The sequence below is a fragment of the Furipterus horrens genome, unplaced genomic scaffold (genome assembly GCF_987537825.1).
Source record: "Furipterus horrens unplaced genomic scaffold, mFurHor1.1.pri manual_scaffold_6, whole genome shotgun sequence".
Lineage (NCBI taxonomy): Eukaryota > Metazoa > Chordata > Mammalia > Chiroptera > Furipteridae > Furipterus > Furipterus horrens.
The window spans coordinates 182,830,333-182,857,887 of record NW_028327176.1 but is presented as its reverse complement, the minus strand read 5'-3'; the positions used below and the strand labels follow the sequence as shown (position 1 = coordinate 182,857,887).

Genomic DNA, 27,555 nt, shown 5'->3' with positions numbered 1-27,555 from the left:
TCAGGGCATGACTTGCTTTTAACTACCAGCATGTGGCAGTGATGGGAGTGGCTTCTTCCTTGCTCTTTCTTGGTTCACTACTTCTGGGGGAAGGCAACCACCACCATCATGAGGGCTCTCAAGCAGTCCAATGGAAAAGAATTGAGACCTGGCAACTGTGAGCGTGAGCCACCTCAGAAACAGATCCTCTGGCCCACTCACCATCCTGACTGTAACCTCGTGAAAGACCCTGACCCAGAACTACCAACCTAATTAAGCTATTCCTGATCCACAGAAACTGTGCAAGATAAGCAATTTTCAAACTTTGAACCCTGATCCATTTGTGATTGATGAAATCAACTTCAGGCACCACAATCGGGTTTTTTTCAAAATGAACTGGTTAGAAAAGACAGAAGAGTAAGTAACTGATAAAAGGTATTACATCTTGAAAATTTTGTTTCAACTTCACACATATATGTATACCAGGTAGCATTTAACAAAATGTATTTCTTAGAATCACTAGTGATAAAGTTTGAAACCCACAGCATACACTTAGGTTTAAAACAAAATGTTCCCTTAAAGTCGAGGGAATCTTTGAGGGAACGTGGTCTCAACAGCAACCAATTATAAAATAGGCATTTTCTATCAATTTTATAACCAAATCAATGACACATAAGATACCTTCAAAATAGCTCTTTCCTGACTTATATGTTAAGCTTCATGTAAAACACAAAAGGTAGACTTGCAAGTCTAGCATGTAAAAGCACGTCGTTTTCTGAACCCAAGAGGCTACCCATAAAATAATAGTGGAAAACTTGCTCTGGGACCTACCCACATTTATTATTTCCTCTGTTACTTTAGTAATCAATGTTAAAGGAAATTCCATCTTCAACCTGAGCACACACACCTACAATTTCTGCCAGAAAAAGACGTAAGTACAGTATTATTAAATTGCTTTCTGCCCACTCTCCAAGTCTCACAGAAAGAAGCAAGCGCGTACTTCTCTAGTGCCTCAGCATTAACATATCAAAACGTACAGCACTACAAGTCTGCAGAATTTTTATGTACAACTTTTGATGAATCCACTCAAGATTATTTCCTTGCACTGTGGTTTTCTTTGAAAATGTGTGAAACTATTTTTGCTAAATGCCCAAAATGCAAAATAAATGAGCACATAAACAGTAAACAGATGATTTAACTTATTTTATTACTTAATTCAGGGCATTTGGGGCTCTCCCACCACCAGACTAAAGCAGCTCCCCTTGGCCCTATTCTGCCTTCTTGCCAAGGACTAAGGTTTTCTCTCCAACCTTTGCATGTGTGTCCATCTAAACATTTCAACTTCAACAAGCTTAGAAAGCAGATAGAAACTGTATAGCATTTCTTACAATGCTGTAACTTGATGGTGACTAAAATTCAAAATAATTAGGATATTCACAAAATTAAAGCATGCATGCCTATGTCTTGAGAGAGAACCAGCAACTCCTCAAGAGAAGGCTAGACTGGTCAGTCCTTGACAGCACTTTCTCTAGGAATGAGACTGAGTTTCAGGAATAACCCTTGGGTCTATTTTTATACAACTACATACAGTACAGTACTGAGAAACCATTCGCTGATTTAAGAATAAGCAGTTTCTGTGACTCAAAGCCAATGACTAAACACATAGGCAAGTTTCTACCCAATGGCTTTAATCTACAACCTTAACATTAGTTTTGCCCATTTGTTCCCTTAGTGTCTCTTAAATCAGTTCTCTCTCCATGGGAGCACCTACTCCATCAGACCATAAACTTGAGAAAGTTCAGAGTCAAGGTCTTAAAGAACTAAGAACCCAATGATCTTTAACTATGGCTTTTTACCAACCAAAATTCCTTTAATTTCCTAATAAGACAAGACATCTCAACTGCAGAGACAATCCAAGAAAGCTGGCTTGCCAGTCTGAAGGCCCGCTTTGATACTGCGGTGACAGTGCACTAGAAATACTTGTGTCAGGATCAGAACTTGGTTTTGCAGGCAAACATTCCACCACTCAACAAGTCATTTATCTAACTGATCAAAGAACAAGAAAAATTCAAGGCAGGTATGCACGAAATCTATTACTCACTTCGGACTACTATAGCTACACAGCTGCTTGCTCTGTATTCAAAGAAGGAATTAGTCATCAGTAGCCCCGGTCCCACTAACTGGATTACTAAAGCAAACTCAAAGAGTTTTAGAAGGGACACTTTTGTATGTTAAATTAACTGTCTTAAAACAGTAAGTCTGCCTTAAATATCTGTGTACTATGTGCCAGTCCTCTGTGCTGTGTAAACCCAGACGGGTTCAACATCAAATCAAGGACCTTATAACCAAGATAACATGCTTTAAAACCAGAGTACCCTGGAAACTGTGGCCGCCATTCCCTTGCAAATCAAGCCACATTCTTTTCTGAGTCTTCAAAACACATGTAAAATAAATAAATGGTTAAGTCCAGTTCTCAAAGGACTGAAGTGTAAAGTGTGCTTCGACAGATGTAAAATCCTATCAAAATGACAACACAACAGTAAACTTTGAGACATCAAGAATGACTATCAGAGAACCTAAGTCCCCTGCTTGCCCTGTTCCGTTCCGGGACCCCGCTGTTAAAAAGATTTCAGCACCTCTCAGTTTACAGAACGGCCAACTCTGGAATCCACTCCAACCGCACCTCAGAAGCCAAGCGTTACAGGAGAGTAAATTGTTCTTAAGTAACAAACATGCTTTGCAGCCTAGCCATTTTTGGACCCAAGCTTCAAAAGCTAAAACCCAATGACCGAAATCAACATCAAATTCCATACTAACAGAAACGTCTTAGATCGCACTCAGCGAGTCTATAAGCCAGCGCCGCTGCCTCCACACACAGCACAAGCAGGCGTTTCTGCTTCAGGAGGACTTCTCGATTACCACTGGTGATAAAGGGCATTCGTGATTCATAACCATCCCTCCGGTTCTCAAGTCCGCTCCGTTTCCAGCCTTTAGGTTAAACGCATGCTAATCCAGAAAGTCAAGGGACAAAGGCAGGGGCCGAGATGTCAAGCAGAAGCTTGCATAAGGGTCCGGGCAGCCGTTTCCCATCCCTTCCCCGAGCATCCCCAGGGTCGTCCTACCTAAACCCTGTATGTAAACACGGGGCTTGTGACTCAAGCCTCCCGCCCCAGGACGCGGAGAGAAGTTTCCTTGCTCGCCTCGGCTGCACATGGTTTACAGAAGTTTGGCTGGAGCAGAGCGCGGAGCCTGGGCGGGAGCGGCCGTGTAGTCAGTGCTGCAGGCGGCGGCGGCGGCGGCAGAGCAGCAGGAGGCGGAGGCGGAGGCGGGCGGGGGGAAGGGAGGCGGCGGGAGGGGGCGGAGGGGGCTCTTGCCGCCACTGCTCTCTCGCCGCCTCTCCCCCCCGGCGGGAGCCGCTCTCAGCCTCTTTGCACTAGTCGCTCCGCTCTCTCGGTCATGTGACCTTAACGTAACCGGACAGGAAAAGCCCCGCCGCCGCCGCCGCCGCCGCGCCGGAGACACCGACCGCGGCAGCAGCAGCAGCGGCAGCAGCAGCCGCCGAAGGGAGAGGCGGCGGCGGCGGACAGAGAGCGGCCAACGCTGCCCAGCGGTGCCTCCTCCACACCCCCTGCCGCAGCAGCACCGGCGACAGGTAAGCACGCACCGCCTCCGCCTCCCGGGGCTGGTGCCCACGTGCCGCCCCCGGCCCGGGCTCCGGGAAGGCGGAGGGGGGGCGGGGGCCACCGGAGCTCGCAAACGGTTCCGGCAGCGACGGTGGCAACAAAGAAGTCGAATGACCCCCGTCGCGGGGCTCCGGGTGAAGGCAGGCGGAGGGCTCGGGCCACACGGGGACCCAGTTCTGGGAAGTGAGGGCAGGGGCGCCCTTGGGAGCGGCGGCGGCTGCGCCTGGCGCCGGGACTCTGGCCGCCTGACAAAACCATCCCCCGGAGCCAGGCGGCGGCGAGTCGGCGGCGGCTCCATCCGGGGCTTTGCAGGAGGGGGAGGGGACGGAAGCCGAGAGGGCGGGCGGCGGATCGGAGGGAGGGAGGGAGAAAGGGGAGGGGGCGATTCGCGTTCCGTTCCCCGTCGCCGGTCCCTCCCTTCCCGCCGCCTCCGCGAAGTGCGTCCCGAGCGGTGGCGGCCGGTGAGCGTCCCGCGCTGGGGCCCCAAGCAGTGGGCCCGTCAGGTGCGTAATCCTTCCAACGCCTCGCCGCCGCCTTCTGCTGTTGCCGCCGCTGCTTCTTCGGCGGCAAGGCCGCGAGCTGCGGAAGTGGGTTTGGGGGAGGGGAGCGGAGAGGGAGGGGGAGGGGAGGGATCCGGTCCGACCGGAGCAGGCCCGGCCTCTCTGGCGCTTCTCCCAGCTGCAGCGGCTCCTACAGCTGCTGCCGCTACTGCTGCGGCTCCGCCTCCCCGCCCGCGGGCGGGGGCGCGCACGCGCGCTTCCGGCCTCTGGGTCTCGCGCTGTCTCCGGCTCTCGCGCGCGCTCTTCCCTTCTCCTTGTTTGGCCACCCTCCGCCCCCGGCGCCGGGACTGTTGCGCTGGCCGGGGCGTTGCGCACGGCGTAGGCGTCGGCATTGTGTTAAACTCCGCGGGACTTGGGGCGAGCGCGAGCGCGCGCGCGCACGCGGGACGGCGCGGCCTGAGTGCGTCGCCCCTCCCCGCCTTTCCCTCAGCCCCTGGGGAATGGGGGCGGGTCGGGGTGCACGGCGCCTGTCCCTCCGGGCCCCCGCGCGTCTGGCCGGCCCCGCCCCCTGGATCGGGGCGGAGCAGGGTGGGCGGGGCGGCCGTTGGCCCACTCTCCGGTCGGCTGGGGAAATGTAGACCTTCCTGGGTGCCACCTAGGTCGCGGGCGGCGGCCCGGACGGCGGGTGTGGGCGTGCTGAGCGGGAGGTCTCGGGCTTCCGCTCCCCCGGCGATGAGCGCCTCCGATAAAGGCCCGCAGCTACGCTGTGGTTTCGACCTGCTTTGCCTGGCGGCTTGGGACTAACGTCCCAGCCGCGCTCTCTGCCGGCGCAGGGCTCACAGCTTAGGTCTGCGAGAAGGGGAGATCGGGGCGCGAAGGCCGCTTCCCAACCCCGGGTCTTTTTCTCTGTGTAGCGAAACCGCCAAACTGTTAGTGTTTAAACAAAGCTGCATGAAGAGCTGGTAGTGCAGGCGATTCTTAGGAAGCGAGGTTTTTGTCGCTCTGAGCTGGTAGTGACTTAAAGAGGGCCATCAAGAAGAAAGCAAGGGTAGTAGAGCAGGCAAGAAAGCGGGCAGAGTGCAAATACAGCTGATTATTGCTATGCCATTTACTGCAAGAACTTGCAACTGCTCAACTCCTAATTAGGCCTTAGGGAAATATCCCGGGCTTGTTGCTCCCCCCACCCATCTGCAGTGCTCATTTGTTCTTCGTAGAATGAGCTCGCTTAGTGTGTATTTCAGTTATATTCGTTTTCCTAGGTTATTGTCCTAAAAACAAAAAGGTCGAAAATACGGGCTCACTTAACTCCAGGGTGCTCTGGGTTTCCTTAACTGGGCTGCTCTGCCCTTTTCTAGGACGGCATACCACTAGTATTTCAGTCAGGCCTGAAATTTCAACAGAAAAGCAGAATGAAGATAGTTTAAATCCTCATTTGTCTGATTTATTACAAACCAAAATTGTTTAATTTTATTTTGCGTTCTTAGTGTCTGTTCAGGGTGTTCTCAAATTGTTAAAAGGTAGATTTTAAGAAGAGAGATTGCTACTAATACTACATTCCTTTAAACTGGGCATGCCTCACTTATATGTGTGGGGTATATGTTTATCCATAGCCAAAGAATTGACCTGTTACTGAAACCATCATAAGATTTCAAAATACAAGAATTAATATACCAGTGTTAAGTAACTACCACCAATAGTCAACAGTGAAGGAGTCTTTAAAAGGTGGCAGGTAAACCACCCGCAAAAGCTTTGTTGTACAGTCCAGCTGCTTACTTGCAAGTTTTAAAGCTCTTCAGAGAGAGTGTAAATAGATGGACGGTGCTCCACAAACTCCTCCCAGAACCCTCCGGCGGCAGAGAATAAACACTGAGCATGTTTTAGGTCACAGAATAAAAACTGCCATGGTGACAGTTTGTTTTTTAATTTTAAAGATTAATGTGAACTTTGCACTGTCCTCCAAATTCTGTGTTTTTGTACATAAAAAAATTTATAAAATAATATAAAATCTTCACCCCAACCCTCTAAGAATATATACTTTGAGAATACTCCATATCCCTCTCTATAAGGGGATATGCTTTTCCCAGCTTGAAAATTACTGAAATAGTGGTGAGGATTGAAGGAATTATCTAAGGCTGATACGTGACATTGGCTTGGGATCGGCTTCTTTGGAGCTGGAAACTGTCGTGCCATTTAAATGAAAGTTCTTTGGTGTCCCTAATAATTTTTGTTTAAAGAGTGTAAAGGGGTCCTGATTCCAAAAAGTCTGAGAACCCCTGCCCTAAAATATTGAAATAAATTACTCAATTAAGACTTAATTAAAACACATGTGGTGCTCCCCTCTGGCAGATGCTGCATTATACCTTTAGGTGACTATTTTCTTCAGACTGATTTTACTAATCATCATACAGCGTTTAAAAAAGGAAGGCAATCTCTACTTTGGTGGGTTATTAGAAGCAAATTATATTAGGTTTTAAATTTTGCTATGTGCTCATGTAGATTTCCTTAAAGTTGATTGTAGCATAATGCCTTTAGAATTACTACTTTAATATCAGCTCTTTATTAGCCATAAATTTCTGACCTCCTTCTCCTTGACATCTAAACTGTCCCTGAACTGACCTCAACTTATACTCAAAAATTAAAAACTAATTTTAATACTAACTTAGGCAAAATATAATTAAAAAGACAAATCTTTTATAAATGCAATGGCTTATTTTACAAAGTCAAAATAAGTGCTATTGGTTGATGTCCCTCCTTTTTCTAATTATTGGAGAAAAGGATTTGCTAAATAAATGTTACCAATCTGTCACCAACACTAAATAAGATATATTTCCTAGCTTTGAGATACAGTTTTAAAAATATTAAAATTCAAATGACCAGGCTCGTTCAAGTTTACTTTATGGGCCCTCAAGTATTAATTATTAATAATAGTAACTGCAAAAAACAGTTTTTTTCATCCTGGTAAGTGGTCTAAACCACTTGAAGGAATCAATCTTACTTTTGGGTAGTGCTTTCTGTTATTAATGCGTCCTGTGCGTTACAATATTCATATGTGCTTCACTTAAATAATACTAAGGACTTCAGAGGACCTTTTAGTGCTCTTGAAATGGGTAGTCTAAGTGGTATTTAGTATCTTAAGAGAGCTATTATCTTTAAAAAGTGAATCATCAAGTTCCCACAAGCTGTTTTGGCCTCCTGTTCTTATATGGAAAGTGAAGGAAGAACTTGGGTTGTCAGACTATATAGTGTAATTATGTTTTTGTCCCATTCAGCTGCACCTCCAAAAGCTGCGTAACTGAAGGATCAGCCCACGTGTGCTAGTGATGGAAACTGAAAGCATTTGACATTTGGGAGTATCCGTTACCAGTGTGAGGAACAGTGGTGACCAAACCCAAAGCGTTAATATAAACAATCATTTACATTTGGCTTTGGAAAGTATTTTTTCCTTCTTTCAACATGACATGTCCTACAGTCTCTGATTTTACTAAAGGAAAAAAACACATACATGAAGAAGGCATTCCATGAAAACCCACTTAAGCTCCATTTCCATTGTTAAATGGCTGGGGGCTTTATATAAGTCCTCAGTTTCATGTCTGATTGATGGCCCTCAGTGAAGTTTTAGGAATGATCTATGTAGCCAGGTAGGGTAGTGGAAAGAACATGAAATTTACACCCAGAAGACCAGCGTTCAATTGACTTCTGTTTGTTTACAGTTTTAACTTCTCTAACTATCATATAGTGATTTAAGGATATGACTTCTGGGGTCAGACACACCTGGCTTCTCTGAAGACATTAATCCCAGTGAAAATTTCAGGACTCCAAACGATTATAACCAAGATGTACTCTACGTGTCTTCTTGGGGGTCTGTCTTTAAAGCATCTCAATCCCAACATCTCTGACCTAACTTCATATTCCCCGCAAAACTGCATTTTGCCTGTGTTCCCTCTCCGGCTGTAGAGGTACACAATCTGTCCCATTACACAGGTTAGTAATGTAGACGTCATCTGGGACACCTGGATTATCCCCGTCCTCCTCCGTCTAATCCACCAGCCAAGCCAGTTGGGGTTTTGTCTTCCAACTGTCTTTCAAATCCCACCCCACCCTCAGCCCGTTATCACTGCACCCAGTTTGTCATCTCCCTTCTCTACCACTTCTTTTTCTTTTTAATTTTTATTGATTTTAGAGAGAGGGGGATGGGGAGAGAGACAGAGGCATCAATTTGTTGCTCCACTTATTTGTGCATTCATTGGTTGCTTCTTGTATGTGCTCTGATCAGAGATCGAAGCCAGAACCTTGACGTATCAGGATGAAGCTGTAACCAACGGAGCAACCCAGCCAGAATGTTCCACGACTTTTAACATGTCTCTCCTCGCCCTCCCGCCTCTACCACCCCTCCCACCCCCACCCCAATTAGTTCGTTTTGCAATTGCAGACATCTGATCCTGTCACCCTGCTGGAAATCCCCTTCAGTGGCTTCTCATTGCTTTTAAGATGCAAAGCAAAATCCTTAACACGACCTGAGTCTCCAGCCTCTTCTTGCCCCATTCTTTGGCTCTTTGCCCTAAAGCCACACTGACCTCCTTTCCGTTCCTCAGTTGCATTTTACTCTGTGCTATCTATCTTAAGGCCTTTGCACATGCTGATCCCTCTGCCTGGAATAGTCTGTTTTGCCCAGTTGACTCTTCTCATTCTTTATCTGCTTAACTGGCATTTCTTTACAAAAGCCTTCCCTGACCCGCAGTCCCTACATTAGACCCCAGTGTATGACCTCATATTTTTCTTTGATAGCTCTTATCAGAGTTAGCTATTATTAATTTGTGTACTTATTTGATTACACCATGGAGCTCTTTCTATTCTGCATATTATTGCATCCTCTGTGCCTGGCACCTTAGAAAGCTCTCACCAGATGTCTATCCACTTCCCAAATCTGCTTCTTAAGACCTCTCCCTACCTGTGGGCAAGTTACTTCACTTCTCTAAGTCTAAATTTCTTCTGGAAAGAGGATAACTTGGCACATAAGTGGTCATTTTTTATTAATGCTGTGGTTATAAATTATTATAATTAATAATAGTAAGAAAACAATATACCATGGTATTATTGAGGGTTAAATGTTAATGTGTGAAGGGTTATCATCAACTATAAAGCGCTATTCAGCACTTAATTGTTAGCATGAAGAAACATGAAATAACATTTTAAAATTGAAATATTCTTCCAAAATATAGTACACAGTAAATTGATGAGAATTTTTAGGTTCGTCTAAGATCTATAGAAATTGAACTTTTACCCCAAATCACCCAGCTAGTCAGAAGCCAAGCTGTGACTGGAGCTCATCACTCTCCTCTCCAAACATATAGTTATTAAGTTATTTAACAAATATTGAACACCAGACAGTATGCTGTGCACACGGACAAAGTAATAAGTGACAAATAAGACTCAGTGCCAGCTTTCAGGAAGCATCAGGCAGACATGTGTAAACTGGCTTGTTCACAGATGGCCCAGAGACAGGAAGAGCCTCCTAATTTGAGGATCGGGGAACTTTTGCAGAGGACAGGTAGAGCTGGGGGGTGGGGCAGATGGCAGTGGGGAGTCCTTATGAAAGTGGCATGTTCATGGTCCAGCGCAAGGGTCTTAGGCCCTGTTCAAACAGGTCCACTCTCCTGACCGTGTGTCGAAATCAGGTTGCTGAGCTGCCCAGCACTGAAAGTGAGGCCTTAGCGGTGAGTGTCGCGGACTTAGGACCCAGCAATGTCCTTGGCATTCAGGACCTTCTGGGCAAAGAATATTGCTCTTCTTCATCTGATCCCAGTTCATCCAGGATGTCCGAAGTGAATGAAATAACATCATTTTGTCTCTTATTAACATACTTGAATGAAACTGAATTTTTTTTTTTGATGTGAGAAACATTGATATATCAATTTTTTGTTCCACTTATTTGTGCATTCATTGGTTGCTTCTTATGTGCTGACGAGGATGGAAACCGCAGCCTTGGCATATGGGGACAATACTCTAACCAACTGAGCTACCCGGCCAGGGCCTGAAACTGGATTTTTGATTATGCTTGGACTTCAGAACAAATTGGGATACTTAATGATCACTTGTAAAGATTACCAAGCAGACACCCTTGTATCAAGAAAACAATTCAATGCAACTTAATGTCATAATGTTTTAGGTTGTGATGTTTTGCATTAGAAAACAAAATGTTTTTCCATATATTGCATATAGTGCCAAACTTGCCCTTCCTTTAGAAAGCTATTCTGACATTATGTCTTTTTAACCTATTTATATTTAAAAGTCTCTCGTCCCCACCAGGTATGTGACTATTTTATGTCTTTTCTTGGAAAAGAAAAGAGGGAGCCACAGTCTGTTGGAGCCCCCGTTTCAAGGCTGGTTGATTGGTTTTTAGTAGGTCTGTGAAATCCGAAAGTCTGGAAGCCATTAGATTCGATTCACACTAGAGCTTACAGTGCAGAGTCAGCAGGGGTTGGGTCATGCTGGCCGGGTAAGCTATGCTGAAGAATTTGTGCTTCATCACAAAGGAAGGAGGGAGTCACAGAAGGATTTTAAGCAGGATAGGGATGTCCTTTGGCCCTTTGGAAAGATCACTGCGGATGGACTCGAGGAGCTAGAGCAGGAAACAGGAGATGGGTGTGGCAGGCCCAGGGTGTGGCCGTGGCTTAGAGTCCAGGCTGGTGGGATGTGGGTGGGTGACTGGTGTGTGGGGAATGAGAGAAGCAGAGGCCTGAAAGCTGAGTTGAGATTCCTGGCTTGGTCAAGGGGTGGATGTGGGCGCCATGCACTAAACTGGGGGTACAGAAGGAATGACTTTGTGTCTGTGGCTCTTACTGTCCTTTTGGGGAACAGGGGGTGGAAGGAAGGGGAGAATTTGGGTTGTTTTGCCCAGATTGAATTTAGGGTTCCTATGGGACAGCCAAGTGAAAGTGGATTGGATCACTAAAGAGAGCCTGCAGAATGAGAAGTGGGCTGTGGAGCAAAGGCAGAGGAGCATCAGCGAATGAGGAATCACTGATGGAGATTAAAATAGAATAGCCAGAGGTGAGACCAAAACCAGCGTGCAGTGGCCTAGAAGCCAGGAACAGAATATTGATGGTGCCGGAGGAAGGGTATTAAGTGCCGCAGAGCGATGGAGTAAGCTACTCATCCACAGGGCTGGAGGACAGTGGTCCCCGGTGACCTCCGTGAGCCATTTCAAGGCAGGGGGGCTGACGTGGTTGGCTGAGCAGTTGGTGGAGGTGGGAGAGCAGACATTCATTTCCAGGAGGTGGGGGTGGCCTCCAGCAGGGCCAGCCCAGGAAGAGGCTGCCTCCCCAGCCAACACAGCATTCTTCTGCAAGTGGAGCCTCGTGGGAGTTATTAGGAAGGGGCCACGATGAGGAAGGAAGATCTGGAGAAGGGCAGTGCCGATAGCTGGGCAGGGTGGGGTGGGGGCTGCCTGTGAGGCCCTTCTGTCCGAATCCAGGCCTGGTCCCCCTCCTCTGCCCTCCGCCCCTGTATCTCAGGCTCATTCACAGATGTAAAAATCTGTGGGGCAGGGGTTTTATTTTTTCTTCCCCAGAAAGACTTTTTAGTCTCTAAAATAAGATTTTTCACAATTGATCTGTATAAGGTTCTTTTCCCACGTGAATTGTGGGTGTGGCTGTTGTCTTCATTTTTCCTCCTTTCACTTCTCTCTCTTCTCTGAGACTCCTGTACCCTTGATTCTCCCTCTGTATTTGAAAGGCATGTTCCGTGTGTTTCCTATCCTAGAGGTTCCAAACTGAGACACTAAAATAACTAGTAGATTCCCTTAAAAAAGAAACATCTCACAGTTTTATCATGGCTTCCTTCTTAGGGTCTGAATAGCATACTTATGTTCATCTGTTTAAGGGATGAGAGGGAGCCATACATTTGCTATATTCAAAGGAGATGAAACGTATCTGTGAATACAAAACCTCAAAAGCCTCCTATAAAATATTGTTAAGTTTGATGACATTAAAACAGAAAATTACATGTCAGAAGTCTCTGTAAAACAAAATCAAAAGAGAAAAATATTAGCCACAGCTGTGACAAAGGGCCTGGTTTCCTTCTATAGAAAGGATTTTTCAGAGCAATAAGAAAAAAAGCAAACAACCTCAAATAGCTCAAATAAGTTAACATGAAATTAAATGAGTAGCATATGGCAATGAATAACAGTAAATACTCCATAAATAATAGCCACGCTCATGATAACATCAAGGAATTAATAGCAACGACTTAGTCTCTTTGAAGCTGCTGGTGAAAGTGATGCCTGACACTGCAACCAGCGTCAGAGTACGTGATAAAGCAGCTCATCCCAGTTTGCTCTTAGAGGATACATACACTATTTGTAGAGAAAAGCAGGTTAGCAAGATGGAAAAGGAAGTCTTCCAGCACTTTCCAGAGAACAGCCTTGAAGACAAGCTTCTACAGTTATGCCCTGGCGGAGGTCAGGTTAGAGGGAGGTTCCTCTGGAATCCCGGTTACTTTGCAACCTGGCACGTTCTCTGCTTTGGTCCTGAAGCCCATGCCTTTCCCCCGTCCCCACTTCTTGTCTGTGAGCTTTCCCCTCCCTGACTCACACACACAACGCTGGGGAACTCTGTTCCTGACCCACGCCAGCGAGTCTCACACTTCAGTGAGGCTGCGGTCTAGTCTTTATATTCAAATTACTGCAAATGGGGATCCAGTTCTTGGTAGAAAACACAGAACTCGACATTCTGGATTCTTGCTTGGTGACCTGCTCAGTCTCATAAAATATACCATTTGATTCATTTATTTTAGGGGACACTTGCCAATTTCCCAATCCGTCTGTTAATGCCTACAACAGGAAGGAGTGGGGAGTTCACCGGCTGAGTGAGAATTGCTCTGCGTCGGTTTTTGCTTTAAGTTTATTGGTAATGCATTCTCCACAGTAGCTTCTGTAATTCTGAAGTTATCTTTTTTTTTTTTAATCTGCCTAATTAATTTTTGTGTCTTGGGCTTTTTAATATATTAAACTTTTTATTTCAAGATAACTGTAGATTCATATGCAATTGCAAGAAATGATAGCAGGATGCCCTTTACCTGTTTTCCCCTAATGGAAACATCTTGCAGAACTGTAGTCTGATAGCACAACCAGGATATTGACATTGACACAGCTGTCACCATGAGGATCCCTCATGCTTCCCTTTTACAGCAGAACCCATTTCCCTCCTGCTCCTCTCACCCCTCCGCTACTACTAATCTGTTCTCCATTTCTAGAATTTTCAAGAAAGTTATGTAAATGGAATTCACGGTATGTAACCTTAGGGGATTGGCTTTTCCACTCCACATAATTCACCCTCATCAGCGTGTACGTATCTGTAGTTCATTTCTCCTTCTGTCTGAGCAGTTCTTGTTGTAGGGGCATACCACACTTTCTTCACCCATTAAAGAACATCTGCATTGTTTCTAATTTTTGACTGTTAGGAATAAAGCTGCTGTGTATAGCCACGTGCAGGTTTTTGTGGAAACGTAAGTCTTCATTTCTCTGGAATGAATGTCCATGAGTGTCATTGCTGGGTAACAGGGTATTTACGTGTTTAGTTTTTTAAGAAACTGCTCACTGCCCTCCAGAGCGCCTACAGGGTTTTACATCCTCACCAGCAGTGCGTGGTGACACCTTTTCTCAGCATCCTTGCCAGCATTCGGTGATGTCATTATTTTTTTATTTTGGCCATCCTGATAAGTTTGTAGCAAAATCTCATTGTGGTTTTCATTTGCTGTCTGAATTGCTAATGTGTTAAACGTCTTTACATGTGTTTATTTGCCAGCTGCTCGTCCTCTTTGGTGCAAGGTCTCTTCAATTCTGTTGCCCATTCTCTAATTCAATAGGTTTTTTTACTCTTGGGTTTTGCCTATTCTTTATATATTCTAGATACTAGTTCTTTATCAAAGGGCAAGTTTGCAAAGGTTTTCAAAGTTTTCTCCCTATTCTTCAGCTTTGGTTTTGTTTTGTTTTGTTTTCATTTTCTTAACTGGTTCTTTCTTAGAATGGAAGTTTTTAGTTTCAATAAAGTCTAATTTATCAACTTCTTCTTTTATGGATTGTACTTTTGATGTCAAGTATAAAAATTCTTTACCTAACAATAGATCTCTTAAGGTTTTCTCCCTTTTTTTTTTTTCCCGAAAGCTATAATTTGGTGTCTTACATTTGAGATTTGAGTCTGCAGTCTACTTTGAGTTCATTTTTATTTAAAGTTAGTTTTAGGTTAAAGTTTTCTTTTTTAGATATTTTAGATTATTGTCTATACCTACAAAAAAAAATCTTACTTGGAGAGTATCTCAGCTTATTAGATGGGATGCTACCTGATTCATGACTTTGCTTAATAAAGCCAATTAGATCTTTAAAAAAAAAATTCTTAGTTGGGTTTTGATAAGAATTGTTTCAATTCTATAAATCAGTTTGGGAAAACTGATATTTTTACTACATTGTGTCTACCTAACTGTAAATACAGTATGTCTCTCCATTTATTTAGATCTTTGATTTCCTTCATAAGCATTTTGTAGTTTTCAACAAACAAGTCTTATACATGTTTTATTAGATTTACATGTATGTATTTCATTTTTTAGTGATTGTAAATGGGATATTTCTAATTTCATGGCCCACAAGTTCAAAGTTAATATGTAGAATTACAATTGATTTTTATGTTTGCCTTCTATCCCGTGGCATTGCCAAACTCATTTATTAGTTCTAAGAGTTTTTGTATGTTCCTTGGGATTTTCTAAGCCACCTGCAAACAGGGACAGTTTTATTTTTTCTTTTTTTGTCTGAATGCCTTAGTCCCTTTCCTGCTGTATTGCACTCACCAGCCGGAACTTCCAGGACTATGTTGACTAGTGAGAGCAGACATCCTTGCCTTGGTCCCAATCTTCAGGAAAAAGGATCTAAGCATTAGGTATACTGTTAAGGATACTGTTGTCTGTGTGTCGTGGACTTTTATAAACGGTGCCTGACCGTGTAGAAGCCGTCTCCTGCTTTGATGAGCCAGCTTTTCTAGAGTGAGTTCTCCTGCTGTAGATGGATTCAGGTCGAGTGGTTTGCTAGGCTGAACTGAGGAATGAAGATCTTAGAATCTGGTATCACCTTCTAGCTAGGTGGCCTGGGCGCTGTTACTCACACCTCTGGAAGCCCATCCAGCTTCCTGACTCCGAGAGTGTAAGAGAGTGTAAGGGATGTGCGTTTACTCTCTCCTAGCCAGGGGCATCCCATAACCCACTGTAGGGGCTGGGAAACTGCCTGGAACTTATAAGATTCACCCCCACCCTGCTGTGGCCCCACCCAGCACCTCAATTTCTCACTCTGGAGATTTGATCGTTAAAATTTGCATTTGAAATCCTAAACTAAAAGGCTAACTGACCGGGGACTATTTGCCATCCGGAGGGCAGACCACCTGAGTTCATTCCCTGACTCCTCCACCTAAACCATCTGCGCAAACCTGGGCAAATCGAGCAGCCCCTAAGTGCCCCCACAGTGCCCAACTCTGTGCGGTGGGAGGCAGGACCGTGAGCAAACTGAGGGAACTTTTTTTAGCAGTGCCTGGCATGTTCCCTGTGATCGTTAGTATTGGTAACTGTAAGAACACATACTTGTTTATGAATCATCTTTCTTAAAAAAAATTGTTTGCTTTGCAGATTGTTAAAAAAATGGATTTGGCCAACCATGGACTTATTCTGCTGCAACAGTTAAACGCTCAGCGAGAGTTTGGTTTCCTGTGTGACTGCACGGTTGCCATCGGCGATGTGTACTTCAAGGCACACAAATCAGTTCTTGCTTCGTTCTCCAATTACTTTAAGATGTTGTTTGTCCATCAGACCAGGTAACTAACGTGGTTGTGATAATCTAATGGCTGCAGACTCTGACCTTCCGTGGCTCTCTGTCCCACTGCACCTGCGCTTCGCCCTCAGCAAGACATGGGTCTCACTCCCTGTTCCTGGGCTCCAGGGCTCCCAGTTTCCTCGTGACCTCTCTTGGTGACTCGGCCTTCCAGTAGCACTTGGGAATCATGGGCCTTCAAGCCCCAAGCAGCCCCTTCAGGGACCCTCGCCAGTGTCACCTGCCCGGTCCAGACCCCAGACCAGGTCCATGAGGAAGCCAGCTGCTGCCAGACCTCATTAATCTCTTCCTCTCCCCAATCCGGCTGCCCCTTGCATAACCACCCCTCCTCCCAATTCCAGTATTTGTCTTTGTCTCCTCTAATGAGAAGCTTGATGGCATTAATTCCTGCAATGGTCTTCTTTTCTCTCTTAAAACGATTCAATCTCAGTATCTTTACTTGTTTTTTTTCTTCCCACCTCTCCTCTCTTGGAGAAAAGGGCCCCTCAGTGTTTAAGGAAAAGGATTTTCCTCCTGCACATCAAGGGCCCAGATCCCACCCACTCCTTAGTTTCCATTCTGTACCTTTTGTTTTTACACTTTTAGGCCCCCACCCCCACCCCCAGCCTGTGAAGGGTCAGCGCTTCCTTCCACCGCAGTCTCCCTGAGTTACTTAGAGAGCCGCTGTCCTCTGTTGGGCTACGGAAGTTCTTCAGGGGGATCTATGGCCTCGCCTGTACCGGCCTCAGCCCACACTCTTCCTCCCCGTGGGCGCTGTGGTTCCTGGCGGAAATCACTCCTCAGAGGTCACCTCTTCGTCAGAACCACTCTCCTCTTCGTCGCTGTGGTCCTTGTCCTCTGCAGTCTTTGCTACTGTTTGCTTCCTTAAGGATGGTCATGTGCATTTGACAGCTCTGCGTAGCCCACGTTTCTCTGCCCTCTGAGTCCTGGTGAGTGTTGTTGGTCTGGGGCCCTTAGATCCTTTCTGTGTGCACTCTCTTGGTGGGCCTCTGCTGGCAACAACCTGACAGCTCTGACCTTGATCTTGATTTTCCTCTCAAGGCCCCATGCTGCCTGTCAGACAACTATAGTGTATTTCCTCCTTTTATCTCATTTAGCATATCTGAAACTGAATTCAGTTTTGCCTGGGGTCCCTCCTAGCTTCCTGTGCCCCTTTTTTAAAAATCTTTGAAAACCCCATACTTAAAATCTTAAATCCTGCCTTATCAGTTCCCAAATCAGGTTTTCTTCAAAATATCTTCCATATAATCCTTTCCTTCCCCTTTTCACTTCCATTTCCTAATCATTTCCACATTACAGTCAGATTAATATTCCTGAACATTGCTGTGATTGTCGTGTTCCTTGGACCAGAAATCTAGATTGTGTCATTCCTGTGATTAGAAACCTAGAGGGAACCGACTTCGTATCAGAATAACACACAGATTTCCTTATCTGCCTTTCAAAGCCCCGCAGGCTTGAAGCCTGACTGTCTTCTGGTGTCATCCCCACCCCACACCTGAACCCCACTTTGCTGGTATTCTGCCCACCCCCTAAGTCCCAGTTCACCTCTCCCCTGACCAAATGAACCAAAAGGATCAAAAGCTGTCTTCCTCTCTCACATTTCCTAGCACTTCATGCCATTTTGTAAGATCTATCCATTTTCCCTTTGTTACTATTATTTGTATATTTTCCTCCCCTCATTTGTATGATTCTTGAGGGCAGACCCTGGGTTTTACAAATCTTTTTAACTACATAGTGTATAATTCAGGTATTTGTACATAATAGCCACTTGATATGCTTTATCTTGTGACTCTCAAGACACTCCCTTTTAGTCATTGTCGGAGACTTTACTTCATCCTCCGAGACTTCATAGCTAACCTATACTTAGGAGTCCCAACACAATGAATTAAACCTGTCTTGAAAAGGAAAAGATTTTAATTTGGAGAGTAAAAGAATACAATGAGTTTTAAATAGATGCAGGAAACTTATCTTAAGTTCCGGGCAGTAAGTGAAGGACTTTCCAGCAAGGGAGCGTGATATCCGTGTAGATAGGAGTCCCAAGTCTCAGCGATAGTGTGTCGTTGCACCGGAGATGGCATGTGCCATTGGGGCTGCTGCCCAGTGGCCTCGCCCACCTCATTGGGACAATGCAAATACTGGGTGCAGACCAGACGTGCTTCTAAACCAGACCTTTTTTGCAAGCCACTAAGAATTGCCATCCGGCTACTAAGAGAGGGTGAGAAGATCCTTTTTGCACACTTTGCTTAGAGAGTGTGTTGCCCGTAGTTACCACTAGATGTCTCTGTCCCGTGCACGCTTTCCTAAGTAATAAGTAACAATCATGCAGGACCGCAGACTTGCAGCAATCAAAAATCAAACTACAAAGACAGGCCTTGTTAAAGTACAGCCTCTTGACAGTGTCTCACATTTGAAAACCTTTATTTTCAAAGTTCTTTAGATTCTAGTGAAGGAAAAATTGAAATTATAAATTACTGTGGAAGTTTATACAAAGGGCTTGTAGCTGTGCAAAAACTATGGTTTTCCTACATAAAAGAGTTCTGTCAAACAGACATCTGCAAATCAAGCCACTTTGGTATAATTGTATTGTAGAGAATTATGTTCTTCCCAGAGGACTCGGAAGGGACCAAAGTGGCCCATAGCAAGCTGAATGATTTAAGAAAGGAGGTCAGCTGCCTGGGAGTGAAAGCAGTCAAGGATAGAGATGGCTGGAATCTGACACGAGGAACTTAGAACTTTTTTACCTGTTTGTGTGTGTATATCTGCTTCTGCTTTAAGTGGGGAAAAAAAAAAGGTATAATGAAGAAATAAAGATAAACTGCTGTCTGGAAACTGCCTTGGCCCCAGGGCCCTGGCAGTAATCCCCAGGGTCCCTGTCTTCCTCTCCCTGGGAGTTTCTCACCAACTCTTCGGGGCCCCTGGGAACCTTTCTCTTTCCAAGCCTGGCTGAAGTGTGGACCAGAGCCTCCCCAACCCCACCTCTTCTTTGCCATCAGAGACTACACATAGTTCTTTAAAACTTGAGATGTGTACTGTCCAGTCACCCCCGTTCACAGGCGGTGGACAGAGGACAACCTATACAATAACACATGAGAGAAAATTATAAAACTTACAACTATTTTATATAAAGGGGCTCTGCTTGGTGCCTCTCAGGGAAGCTGAAAAACATAGTCCCAGTTTTGGATTCCTGCCCTTTCCTTTTCTTTCCTAGGGGGCAGACGGGCTCACTAACTCTAACTCTTCCTTGTGCCAGGAGGAATATTCCATCCTGGCAGAACAAAAGATACCCTGTCTTCTATTGGGGGTGATTTGCATCCCTAAAGGCCTATGGTTTCCCAGTTCTGTGGGCCTCTGCCTGGCCCTGAAAAGATCCCCTCTGGTTATGTCTTCACTTTGGGGTTGATTACATTTTTAGTTAATTTTTCACCACACATAATCTCTGAAGCTTTATTCTGAATATTGAACTTCCTAGAGCATCTGAATATGTCAGCATATACAAAAAATATTGTTGGTACTCACCTTGTAATTAATGGGATTTCTATTTAAAGGTATATAAATATGTAATTTAAAGGACTATAAAAAGAGTCCAAATAAAGATACGAATGAACTCCTTGTCTTTTTTTTTTTTTTTTTTTAAATAGTCATGTAAGTTTTCCCCTTTATTGGGTTAAGGGATGCTAGTTTTTAGGCTTGATCTTTATTCTTTGGCTTTCACACTTTGTAGTCACATATTTTTCACATGATAATTTGTATGCATTTATCTCAAAATATATCAGTACAGTAATTATTGAAATCCTTTCTGTCACAAACTACTATTAAAGTCACTTTTTTCCCTTTTTTAATAGAATAAAACATTAAATTTAGAAGAGCTAAATATACTGTTAATATTTTAGAATGTTGAAATTATTTGTTAATAAGATAAAATGGGTAAAGGAGACAAAAAGTTATAATTGTAAGAAGTAGTATAATAAAAAATGATTATATCCAGCCAAGATGGTGGTGTAAGTAAATGCAGTACTCGAATCCTCCCACAACCACATCAGAATTACAACTAAACTACAGAACAACCGTCATTCAGAACCATCTGAAGTCTAGCTGAATGAAAGTCCTACAACTAAAGATATAAAGAAGTCACATTGAGACTAGTAGAAGGGGTGGAGATTCAACACCAGCTGGTCCTACATCCATGTGTGGGAGATAAAAATCAGGTTGGATATCTCAGCAGTGGAGGACCCCCTTGAGGACTCAGGGGTCCCAGCCCCACACCAGGCCTCGTAGTCCAGGGTTTCAGTGCCAGGAAGAGAAGTCCCCATAACTTCTGGCTGTAAAAACCAGCCAGGATTGTGGCTGAGGGAAACCGAGGGCTTCTGGAGTCCCAGGTGTTCTTTCTAAAGGGCCCTCCAATGGGCTTGCAGCACAGACTTAGTCAGACTCAATCCCTCTGAGCGAGTGCTGGGGCAGCAGCTCGAAAAGTGCCAGGGACACATAGGGAGAAACTGAATTGTCCAACATCAGTGCAACAGCTGGAGAGTAGCTTTCTCCCAAACAGAAGTGCTGGCAGAGACCATTGTTCCTTTTCTGAGTCCTCCCCCTTCCCCACCACAGAGACAGCAGGTGGGGGCCATATCTGAGTCTCCATCAATCTGGCTATCACTGTTAGCCCCACCATGATGATTCACTGAGACCTGGCCCCACCCAACTAGTGGGCCCAACCCAAACTGTTTCCACTGGCTTTTCCATACAAATGGTCTGTCTTGGGACATGCTTCTGAATTTCCTAAAGTCGCACAAAAGAGCAGCATCTGGCCTCTCCATGCCCCATACCTCTCACTAAGTGGCCCCAGGCCCAGCACTAGCATAGCTGGCCTTGGTTCACAGCTTGGCCTCTCTCAGGCACCCCGAAGCCCAGCACAAGTAGCAGCCATCTGCAGATCACTTTGTCACTCATGCCAGGAAGCCCTGGGCAGAACATAGGCAGTGGCTGACCTTGGTCTGCACCTCCTGGGAGGACCCAGAGCCAGCACATCATGTGGATAGCTTCAGCCACATCAATGTACCCCCCTCAGCCACCCAACCACCTCCACAAGCAACACACTCAAGGGGCAGACTCAGCAGGCACCAGAGCCCCACTGAAGTAAGTTCTGCACCATGGGGTAGGCCCCTGCACAGCTGATCCTCCATGGTGGTCCCAGCCAGTCTTCGCAGTCAATCAGCCTAGGAGGAAATCTCTTCCATTGATGTGCCAACAGCAATCAAGTTTCAGCTAGACCAGTAGAATGTACACAGCCCATGCGGTAGGGGTGTAGAAGGGGGCTCACCTGGAGTGTCTAGCTCAGGTGAACAGTAGGCTGTGCCACAGGAACCTAGAGGACACTTACTACATTAGGCCATTCCACCAAACCTGGGAGACACAGCAGCTCTACATAATAATAGAAACAAACACAGGGAAGCAGCTGAAATGAGACAAAGAAACAGGTCCTGAGTGAAAAAACAAGAAAAAAACCTAAAGGAAATGGAGACAAGCAAACCAACAGATGCAGAGTTCAAAACAGTAGGTGTAAGGATGCTCAACTTAGTGAGAATTTCAACATCATAAAAAAAGACATGGAAACCATAAAAAAGAACCAGTTAGAAATGAGGCTTCACTAACTGAAGTGAAGAAGGATTTACAGGGAGTAGATGAAGCCAAGAATCAACTCAGTGATTTAAAATACAAGGAAGCAAAAAACACCCAATCAGAACAGCAAAAAGAAAAAAAGAATCCAAAAAATGAGGATATCATAAGGAGACTCTGGGACAACTTCAAGCACACTAACATTTGCATCATGGGGGTGCTGGAAGGAGAAGAGAGAACAAGAAATTGACAACCTATTTGAAAAAATAATGACAGAAACTTCCCTAACCTGGTGAAGGAAATAGACATACAAGTCCAGGATGTGCAGAGAGTCCCAAACAAGATGAACCCAAAGAGGCCCACTCCAAGATGCATCATTATTAAAATGCAGAAGGTTAAAGACAAAGAGAGAATGTTAAAAACAGCAAGAGAAAAGCAGTTAGTTACCTACAAGGGAGCTCCCATAGACTGTCAGCTGATTTCTCAACAAACTTTACAGGCAAGAAGGGGTTGGCAAGAAATATTCAAAGTAATGAAAAGTAAGGACCTACAACCAAGATTACTCTACCCAGAAAAGCTATCATTTAGAATCAAAGGGCAGATAAAGAGATTCCCAGAAAAGAAAAAGCTAAAGGAGTTCTTACCACCCAAGCAGTATTATATGAAATGTTAAAGGGTGTTCTGTAAGTAGAAGAAAAGGAAAATAAGACCAAAACCATAAACAGTAAAATGACAGTAAATACGTATCTATCAACAGTTGAATCTAAAAAGTAAGATAAATGAACAAGCAGGACAGAAACAGACTCATAGATCAGAGAACATTTTGATGGTTGCCAGATGGGAGGGGGTTGGGAGGGTGAATGAAAGATGTGAAGGGATTAAGAAGTACAAATTTGTTGTTACAGAGAAGTCATGGGGATGTAAAGTACAGCACAGGGAATACAGTCATATTCTAATAACTACGTATGGTGTCAGATGAGTACGAGATTTATCAGGGTGATCACTTAGTAAATTATCTAATGTCTAATCACTGAACTGAACACCTGGAACTAATGTATGTCAACTGTAATTGAAAAACGATTTAAAATAACTTTTAAAATTAAATTTTCACAAATTTTGAAAAAATGATTATAAAATTTAAAGACATTCAAGGAAGGTGTCTTTGGAGTTGAAAATGCATTGTCTATACAGTATATTCACTGAATGGATGATAGCATATGTGCCATAATATGTATAGCTATGTGTCACTGATACCTAATGATGTAGTAAAACTTCTGTCATTGCTGATGGTCCAGATGAGCTCTTAGGAACCTCTTGACTGTTGCTGCTTGAATCAGTGTGCTTTTTTCTGGGCTGATGCAAACACTGAAGTCTGAGAGTTAGAAAATCAGCAATACCACAGCTGCTTTTGAAGGCCGCCTGGCAGTACCGGGAAGGTGATCTGACTGCACTAGACTGGAATGTGACTGGCCTCCTGTTCCCATCCCCACGATGCCCACCGTCCTGTGGATGTGGGTCAGGGGGCTGCCGAACACAGGCAGAGTCTGGCTTCATTTTCCTCTCACTTTTGTAGTCTTGCTCTTAGGCACTTGTTCATACTAGTTCAGTTCCCCATGTCGTTTTACAACTGAAGAAGCTTTCTAATCAGGTAGATTGTTTGACTTAGCTTAGAAGATCTCCTGCTGAGCTTTGGATGGCATTGGATCAATACTGAATCCTGGACTTTTAGCCCAAAGATGAGCCAGGTCAGCAGTCCCTAACCATTACTGAGTCACAGGCCCCTCAGACTGATGGAAAGCAAGGGATCCTCTCCATAAAACAAACTCAATACAAGACAATTTTACATAAATTACTAAGAGAAAAAAAACTACTTCAGGAGTCTAAGTTAGGATATCACATTTGTTTCACATGAACTTCTCTTAGTCCTTTAAAATATATTTACTGTATTTCTCTCTGTTCTTAATATAGTTACTGTTAAATTATATCGATTCCTGTTATCTTCTTGAGTATCCCATTCCATTTCACTAAACTTACAGTAAGAAATGGGAAATGTTCTTGTTTCATTTGCCTTTTTAAAAAGTGCCGGGGTTTTTTTTTTTCCCCGTCAGGCTCAGTGTTATCATTTGAGACAGGGATTGACATTGACTTACAGACTTTTTACTTGTTTCTTTCAGTGAATGTGTCCGTTTGAAACCAACTGACATCCAGCCCGATATCTTCAGCTATCTCTTACATCTGATGTACACTGGAAAGATGGCACCTCAGCTGATTGATCCTGTTCGATTGGAACAGGGCATCAAGTTTCTACACGCTTACCCTCTAATCCAGGAAGCCAGCCTGGCCAGCCAAGGAGCCTTTTCCCACCCTGACCAGGTTTTCCCGCTGGCTTCGTCCTTGTATGGCATTCAGATTGCGGATCATCAACTGAGACAAGCCACCAAGATTGCTTCGGCCCCTGAAAAGCTGGCGCGAGAACCCCGGCCCCAGACCTCCCGGATAAGCCAGGAGCAGGTGCCTGAAGCCGCCCAGCTGTCTCAGCTGACTCCGAATCTGACCCAGGTGAATCGGACTCACATAGCTCCCCCGGACCCCCTGCAGACCTCCCTGTCTCCAGAACTCGTTTCCACTCCCGTCCCTGCCCCTGCTGCCGCGGAGGAGACCAACCTGGAAGCCGCCTCCTCGGACGAGCAGCCCGCGTCCCTCACCATAGCCCACGTCAAGCCGAGCATCATGAAGAGGAACGGCAGCTTCCCCAAGTACTACGCCTGCCACCTGTGCGGGCGGCGCTTCACCCTCCGGAGCAGCCTGCGGGAGCACCTGCAGATTCACACCGGCGTCCCCTTCGCGGCCGGCCAGCCCGGCGAGGGCCGCGCGCCCCTGTCCCTGTGCGGCGGCGCGGCGGACCTCGGGAAGGACGCCATGGAAGTGCCTGAGACTGGCATGATCAGTGACAGTGAGCTGCAGCACATCTCCGATTCGCCCATCATCGACGGGCAGCAGCACTCGGAGACGCCGCCGCCCTCGGACATCGCGGACATCGACAACCTGGAGCAGGCGGACCAGGAGAGGGAGGTCAAGAGGCGCAAGTACGAGTGCACGATATGCGGGCGCAAGTTCATCCAGAAGAGCCACTGGAGGGAGCACATGTACATCCACACCGGGAAGCCTTTCAAGTGCAGCACCTGTGACAAGAGCTTCTGCAGGGCCAACCAGGCTGCGCGGCACGTGTGCCTCAACCAGAGCATCGACACGTACACCATGGTGGACAAACAGACCCTGGAGCTCTGCACGTTCGAGGAAGGGAGCCAGATGGACAACATGCTGGTCCAAACTAACAAGCCCTACAAATGCAACCTGTGTGACAAAACATTCTCCACTCCCAACGAGGTGGTCAAACACGCGTGCCAGAACCAGAACTCGGACGTCTTTGCCCTGGACGAGGGGCGGTCCATCCTCCTGGGCAGTGGGGACTCTGAAGTAACGGAACCCGACCATCCCGTGTTGGCGTCCATTAAAAAGGAACAGGAAACGGTGTTGTTAGACTGAACGTTACTTACCTTTTTAAAACTGTCGTTTTTACAAAGACTTATCTTCCTTCCCTGTCCCAATTCAGAACTAGAGTTCTCTATGGCATGATACAAACAGGTCCCGGGTCCCTTTCTCCTCTCTCCCTTCCCGCCGGCCCCTGCCCCTCCTCCATAAAGGCTTTGTGCATTATAAACCTGGAACATTTACTTTTATTCAGGGAATATCGGAAAGATCATAGTCAGTAGTACTGATAAACTCAAATGGATTTTGAGCTTTAGATTATTTAAAAGCATACTTGGAACTAATGAAGGGTATATAACAAAACAACCAGAATTCAATTCGGTAAGCTAAAATTATGATCTTCCTTGGGTAGTGTCTTCCTTCTCAGAAGAACGACGTTAGAAAACACAGCATGCTTCTTAGAGACACAACTGGGCTTTGTTACTATGCAAAAATCTCGGGGTGGAAAGTTTTAAACCCAAGAGAATGTTCTTAGTATTTATCCTCCGGGTGTCTTATTTCACAATGCATCCTTTGAGATTATGTCCAGTCAAGAGAAATCATTAGTTAAGAAACCTACTTGAACAAAACACAGAGAAAAAGTAATAATGTGATGGCAATCTTAATTTTTGGATAAAACATGACAAGCTGTGAGTTTGTGTGTTTGTCAGAGAAAATGTGTGGATCCTTACTATAAACAGGTGAATTAATGCACATGCCTTATCTAACTGCTGGCTTCTTTCAAAGGTGAACAACAAAATACTGTATTTTCATTTTAGATAAATTTGTTGGTTTTAGAAATCAGATTCGAAAGTACTGTTCTATAGATTGTTCTTCTGAATAGAACTGACATGCCATTCTAACAGTTGCCAGTGGTAAATATGTTTTAGCATCCACCTGCTGCTTTTAAATGTGTGTGTCTACTACAGGAAAAAGGGTACAGGATCTTACAGGGGAACTTGTGGTAGCTTTAGTGGTTTTAAGAATTAATACTAATAGTTTCCTGGCAACATTCATTGAAACATCAAAAATGGCATAGAGAAATCAGGACCAAAAAACATAATTGAGGTTTGGGGAAAAGCAAGACTTGGATATTTAGTCTCCAGATTTTTTTCTACACCTGAAGTTTCCTCTGTTGGCCTGAAAGCAGTAAAACTGTTCATTAGTCTTCCCTTAGGCCAATAACAGAACAGCCTCCCAGGACAAAACAGAAGCCAGAAATAAGGACCGAAGGGGAGAGGGAAGGACAGTTAATAGCTGTGCTGTACGTATATGTTAAAACTGACTCTCCCATCACCCTATTTCATGTATAGTTGAGTTCTCAGATTTGTAAGTTTTTATACATACTTTCATTGAATAAACATTTAATTAAATGGCTGTATGATTTTTATCTGTGCATTACTTGTGGCCCAAGGAGTCATTTTCTTGCTGTATCTCCTCCTCCTGTGTCTGCAGAACTTCGGGTGATTTCCTGACATGGATAACTGCATTGGGTCATAATACAGTGCGATTCAAATGCGTAAACTCTATAGAACATGTTATGAACAGCCAAAGTCTGAGCAGGAGTGGGTCTGGGGATGGCATTACCCAACTTCCTTTTACAAGGAAGAAAAAGCGGTTGAGGAGTGTTTGCCTACAAACTCATGCTATGTAAACCTGGATTATTCAGTATTGAGTGGTTTCGACTGTTTTCTTTAGAAAAAAAAAAAATCCTATATTCACATCTCCCAGCTTAGATGAGAATCTTGTGCCAAATTAAGTCTCTGAATATCTATGAAAGCAGAAGTTGGGGCTGGCCTCCACAGCTGCCCTCACCACCCCAGGCTGCCTTGAAGGGACGAGGGATGCAGCCAACAGACAGGGTCTTGAAGATCAGAGAGCGTGGGGATCGCAAGAGATCCGGTGGGTGGGGAGAGAGGGGTGAGGCAAGATGCCGGTCAGCCCTGCTCAGCTCCCGCCACTCGGTGGGTCGAAGGGAAGGGCAGGCATTGTGTTCACTCACTGTGTGTGGGGTGCAGGGGCTCTTAGCACCAGCCGTCAGTCTCCTCCACTGTGGCTGTCCTGCAGGATGCCAGCTCCTCCCAGCATAGCAGGGGACAGATAAGGAAGCCCACCCGCCCTACCCTGGAAGCCGGGTGCCTATCTAACCCCAAGAGGTTATACATGTAACAACTTCTTCTGAGTTTCTGATAGGACCGATTTAAATAAGCCAATAAACCGTAGGAACTTCAGTTGAGGGTACGAACACACACCTAAGCTTCAGAATTCCTCTAAGCTGTCGTTCTCATACTAGCCGTTATTAATGCCACTCATTCTACTGCTTTTTCCCTTCATAGGGGAAACAGTAAAAAGGGATTCGTTCAACAAACACTGCTAAACAGTAGATTTG

The 27,555-nt window shown here is 45.1% G+C and overlaps 1 protein-coding gene across 2 annotated transcripts; it reads left to right on the top strand.

Annotated features, from left to right (window-relative positions):
- The first annotated feature begins 3,340 nt into the window (after positions 1-3,340).
- ZBTB2 (zinc finger and BTB domain containing 2) lies at positions 3,341-26,543 on the top strand. Of its 2 annotated transcripts, none has more exons than XM_090279981.1 (3): positions 3,341-3,631; positions 15,827-16,011; positions 23,813-26,543. In XM_090279981.1, the coding sequence occupies exons 2-3, from the start codon at positions 15,839-15,841 to the stop codon at positions 25,182-25,184; spliced, it is 1,545 nt and encodes a 514-aa protein (XP_090136107.1). In that variant the 5' UTR covers positions 3,341-3,631; positions 15,827-15,838; the 3' UTR covers positions 25,185-26,543. The 2 variants fall into 2 exon arrangements, with proteins under 2 accessions (XP_090136107.1, XP_090136108.1); XM_090279982.1 differs by lacking the exon at positions 3,341-3,631 and adding an exon at positions 4,054-4,165.
- The last annotated feature ends 1,012 nt before the right edge of the window (positions 26,544-27,555 follow it).

Coding starts and splice junctions, on each gene's coding strand:
- ZBTB2 (XM_090279981.1), top strand. CDS start 15,839: ATGGATTTGGCCAACCATGGACTTATTCTGCTGCAACAGTTAAACGCT. Junction 16,012..23,812: donor TTGTTTGTCCATCAGACCAG/GTAACTAACGTG, acceptor TGTTTCTTTCAG/TGAATGTGTCCGTTTGAAAC.